Here is a 4580-nt window from a genome sequence, read left to right on the forward strand (position 1 = left end):
CCGGGAGCCTCCGGAGGGAAAAGGAAGGGGAAGAAAGAAAGAAAAGGGGGGACAGAGAAAGAAAGAAAAAAAATAAATAAAAAATGAAAGCAGAAAAATAAATAAAAAATAGAGGAAAAAAAGACGAAATACACGGGAACTAAAAAGCGGGAAAAAAACGGGAGGGGAGGGAAAAAAGGAAAAAAAAATGCCGAAATGAGCCCCCCGCCCCGCAGAGTTCTCGCGAACAAAGGCGGGCGCCCCTCGCTGCCCGCCGCCCCGGCCGCCGCAGCCGCCCCGCGGAGGGGGTGTCCGGGCGGCGCCCCCCGCGCCGCTCCCATTGGCTCCTCCGGGCCGCCATTTGCATAGCGCCGTCTATTAAAGGCGGCGCCGGGGCGCGGAGGGGCGCAGACGGCGCTGGTGGGCGGTGGGCGAGCGGATCCGCGTCCATCCCCGCGCCCCGCAGGTGCCATGGGCCCGCTGCGGCTGCTGGCAGCCAGCTGCCTGCTGGCCATGTCCCGCTGCAAGACGGTGAGGTACCGCACCGACGAGGAAGGGGCTCCGGGCACGGTGATCGGCACGCTGGCCGATGAGATGCCGGTGAAGGCTCCCGGGGAGATGAGCTTCCGACTGATGCGGCAGTTCAGCAACAGCTCGCTGGTGCGGGTGCGGGAGGAGGACGGGCAGCTGAGCATCGGGGAAGCGGGGCTGGACCGGGAGCGGCTGTGTGGGCAGGCCCCGCAGTGCGTGCTGGCCTTCGACGTGGTGAGCTGCTGGAGGGAGCGCTACCGCCTGGTGCACGTGGAGCTGGAGGTGCGAGACATCAATGACAACGCGCCGCGCTTCCCCCGGGCGCAGATGACGCTGGAGGTGTCGGAGAGTGCCGCACCTGGCACGCGCCTCCCGCTGGAGGTGGCGGTGGATGAGGACGTGGGCTCCAACTCCATCCAGAGCTTCCAGGTCTCCCTCAACAGCCACTTTGGAGTGGAGGCACAGACGCGAGCAGATGGGGCACGCTGCGCCGACCTGGTGCTGCTCCAGGAGCTGGACCGTGAGCGCCAGCCCTCCTACACCCTGGAACTGGTGGCCAAGGACGGCGGCAGCCCAGCACGCTCGGGCACAGCCACCGTGCACGTCCGTGTCCTCGACGCCAATGACAACAGCCCCACTTTCGCCCGGGGCTCAGTCACAGTGGAGCTGCCTGAGGATGCGCCACCCGGCTCCCTGCTGCTCGACCTGGACGCCGATGACCCTGATGAGGGCCCCAATGGGGAAGTGGTCTACGCCTTTGGCAGCCAGGTGCCCCCCGAGGCACGGCGGCTCTTCCGCCTCGACCCGCGCTCTGGCCGCCTGACGCTGGAGGCCGCCGTGGACTATGAGCGCACCCGCACCTATGAGCTGGACGTGCGTGCCCAGGACCGTGGCGCCAGCCCCCGTGCTGCCACCTGCACCGTCATCGTGCGCCTCGCCGACGTCAACGACAACGCGCCACGCATCAGCATCAGTGCCCTCCGTGGTGCCGGCAGTGCCGCCGGCGTGGCCTACGTCAGTGAGGCAGCGGCCAGCGAGAGCTTTGTGGCCCTGGTCAGTGCCTCTGACCGTGACTCAGGTGACAACGGGCAAGTGCGCTGCAGCCTCCGTGGCCATGACCACTTTGCCTTGCAGCGTGCCTACGAGGACAGCTACATGATCGTCACCACGGCAGCACTGGACCGTGAGCGCATCCCTGAGTATAACCTCACCGTGGTGGCTGAGGACCTGGGCTCGCCGCCCTTCAAGACCGTCCGCCAGTACACGGTGCGGGTGAGCGATGAGAACGACAACGCACCACTCTTTGCCAAGCCCCTCTATGAGGTGGCCGTGCCGGAGAACAACCCCCCAGGTGCCTACATCACCACTGTGGTGGCCCGAGACCCTGATCTTGGCCACAATGGTAAGGTCACCTACAGACTGCTGGAGACCCAAGTCATGGGGGCCCCCATCTCCACCTATGTCTCAGTGGATCCCGCCACTGGGGCCATCTATGCCCTTAGGACGTTCAACTATGAGATACTCAAGCAGCTGGACCTGAGGATCCAGGCCACCGATGGAGGCTCCCCACAGCTCTCCAGCAGCACTCTTGTCAAGGTGAGGATGGTGGACCAGAACGACAACCCTCCTGTCATCATCCACCCAGTGCTCACCAATGGGTCAGTGGAAATCGGCGTGTCCAGCAAGACCTCCCGTGACTCCCTGGTGGCCCAGATCAAAGCTCGAGATGCAGATGATGGGGCCAATGCTGAGCTCACCTTTGCCTTCCTGGAAGAGCCCCAGCAGGACCTTTTCACTATTAACCCGAGCACTGGGGACATTGTGCTGACGGGTGACCTCTCTGAAGAGCTGGGACAGCTGTTCAAGGTCATCCTCACTGTGACAGACAATGGCAGACCCCCTCTGGCCACGACTGCCACAGTCAACTTCCTGGTGACGGCCACTGCTCCTTCCAGTATTCAGGAGGTAGCCAAGCCCAGCTCCTGGGAAGGAAAGGCTTTGCAGTGGGACATCCCTCTGATCGTGATCATAGTCCTGGCGGGCAGCTGCACCCTCCTCCTGGTGGCCATCATCACCATCGCCACCACCTGCAACAGGCGCAAGAAGGGGAACGAGATCAAAAACAACACCTCCTTGAAGGAGCAGATAGACATCTCCCACCTGGAGAAGGGCCGGCAGGAGGACGGCAGCCCGAGGGGAAATGTGTTTGAGGTACGAACCTTTCCCAGCAAAACCTCTTTCACCAGTCCCGACCCTTCTCCGGCAGCCGAAGAGATCTCTGCCGCTGAGAGCAGCAGCGACAGCGCTGGCCTCTACGAGGGTCAGAAGAGGCTCAGAGGACCCAGCGGGGAGGTAAGGTCCTGCCGTGTCCTGGGAAGGGGAGGGTGGAAGGAGGGGTTTGTGCATGGAGAGGGGGGATGTAAAATCACAGAGATGCAGTTCTGATGTCAATTTACCCTATACTTCTTCCCTCTCCTTTGACCCCCCCCCCACCTCAGCAGGGTTTTGCTGCTGCTCCGAGCTTTGGCAAAGAGCCTGCTCCCCCCGTGGCCATCTGGAAGGGGCACTCCTTCAACACCATCTCTGGCCGAGAGGCAGAGAAGTTCAGCGGCAAAGACAGCGGCAAAGGCGACAGCGATTTCAATGACAGCGACTCGGACATCAGCGGAGATGCCCTGAAGAAGGACCTCATCACACACATGCAGAATGGTAAGGAGTCAGCCCCTGCTCCCAGCTGTCCGGACAGACAGACAGACAGGGGGGTGCATGGAGGGACCTGTCAGGGTGCTGCGAATAGCTGGGGGCTGGTGGGGAGGGGAACCTGATGCTTCCCTCCAGAGCTGCCTGACTCAAACTGCCTGCCTCTTCCCAGCAGGCTGCTAAATGCTGCTTTCGCTCCACACCGAGCATCCAGCACGAATTAGCAGAGCTGGAAGTGCTTTAGAATTGTGTGTGCTTTTTTTTTTTTTTCCCCTCCCCAAAAATTTTCCCTGAAAGTTAAACTGTGAGAAGCCCCCGTAGCAAAATGACGTAGCCCTGCCTTCCCCAGTGTGCCTTTTCATTGTGCCGTAGAGCATCGCTGCCCGACTGAGTCATCCCGTGATTGATAACTCTGAGGATTAGGGATGGCGCGGGTTTGTCCCTGCAGTAACCACAGGTTTCTTGCTCCCTCTAGGTCTGTGGGCTTGTACAGCTGAGTGCAAGATCCTGGGTCACTCGGACCGCTGCTGGAGCCCGTCCTGCGGCCGAGCCAACCCCCACCCCTCTTCCCACCCCTCGGCGCCCCTCTCCACCTTCTGCAAAAGCACCTCCTTGCCCAGGGACCCCCTCCGCAGGGACAACTTTTACCAGGCCCAGCTGCCGAAGACAGTGGGGCTCCAGAGCGTCTACGAGAAGGTGCTGCACAGGGACTTTGACCGGACGATCACGCTGCTCTCCCCACCGCGTCCCGCACGGCTCCCCGACCTCCAGGAGATCGGGGTGCCCCTCTACCCAGCCCCCTCGACTAGATACCTGGGTCCCCAGACTGACACCACTGAGAAAGTGTAGCCCTACCTGCTCCCCAGCCCCATACACACGTCCCCACACGCACACGACTCGGTCGCTCCCGGGAGCCTTTAAGTTATTGACCAGATCCAGTGTTGTACATGTAAATATGCAAGATGTGCCTTAAAACATGAAGTTGTTGGGAAAGATTTCCAATCACGTCGGTACTGTTTGGTATTTGCAAACAAAAAAAAAATGGAATTGTTTGTAGTTAATGTAATTTTTATGAAATGTGCAGTATTTAATTTTTTGTTTCTTTCGATGTTTTCTACATTATTTTTTTTTAATTTTGGTTTGCCCATGGCCTGCCATTTTTGTAGTGTTTTTAACCTGTACAGTGTGTAATGTAATGTTTGTACATAATGAAAAATTGGTTATATTTTTATATAATAAAAGCTTAAAAATGGGAATTCTTGCCAAAGGAACTGTCTGAAAGACACAATAATTAATAATATCCTGAATATGTAGAATCTTGTAAGGGAAATTCCTCTTTCACAGTATAATAACCTAAGCAACCCAGTGTA

The 4580-nt window shown here is 58.8% G+C and overlaps 1 protein-coding gene across 3 annotated transcripts; it reads left to right on the forward strand.

Moving 5' to 3' along the window:
- Positions 1-444: 444 nt before the first annotated feature.
- On the forward strand, positions 445-4268 carry PCDH8 (protocadherin 8). 3 transcript variants are annotated; one of them, XM_032199352.1, is made up of 3 exons: positions 445-2862; positions 3009-3219; positions 3686-4268. In XM_032199352.1, exons 1-3 carry the CDS (start codon positions 451-453, stop codon positions 4057-4059), a joined length of 2997 nt encoding a protein of 998 aa, XP_032055243.1. In that variant the 5' UTR covers positions 445-450; the 3' UTR covers positions 4060-4268. The 3 variants fall into 3 exon arrangements, with proteins under 3 accessions (XP_032055243.1, XP_032055252.1, XP_032055260.1); XM_032199361.1 differs by having other exon boundaries at positions 3012-3219; XM_032199369.1 differs by having other exon boundaries at positions 445-2617; positions 3010-3219.
- The last annotated feature ends 312 nt before the right edge of the window (positions 4269-4580 follow it).

Source organism: Aythya fuligula, chromosome 1, assembly GCF_009819795.1.
Source record: "Aythya fuligula isolate bAytFul2 chromosome 1, bAytFul2.pri, whole genome shotgun sequence".
NCBI lineage: Eukaryota > Metazoa > Chordata > Aves > Anseriformes > Anatidae > Aythya > Aythya fuligula.

Excerpts from the sequence above, each read along its gene's own strand:
- PCDH8 (XM_032199352.1), top strand. The coding sequence starts at position 451 with ATGGGCCCGCTGCGGCTGCTGGCAGCCAGCTGCCTGCTGGCCATGTCC. Across the intron at positions 2,863-3,008 it reads TCAGAGGACCCAGCGGGGAG|CAGGGTTTTGCTGCTGCTCC; the intron begins GTAAGGTCCTGC and ends CCCCCACCTCAG. Across the intron at positions 3,220-3,685 it reads CATCACACACATGCAGAATG|GTCTGTGGGCTTGTACAGCT; the intron begins GTAAGGAGTCAG and ends TGCTCCCTCTAG.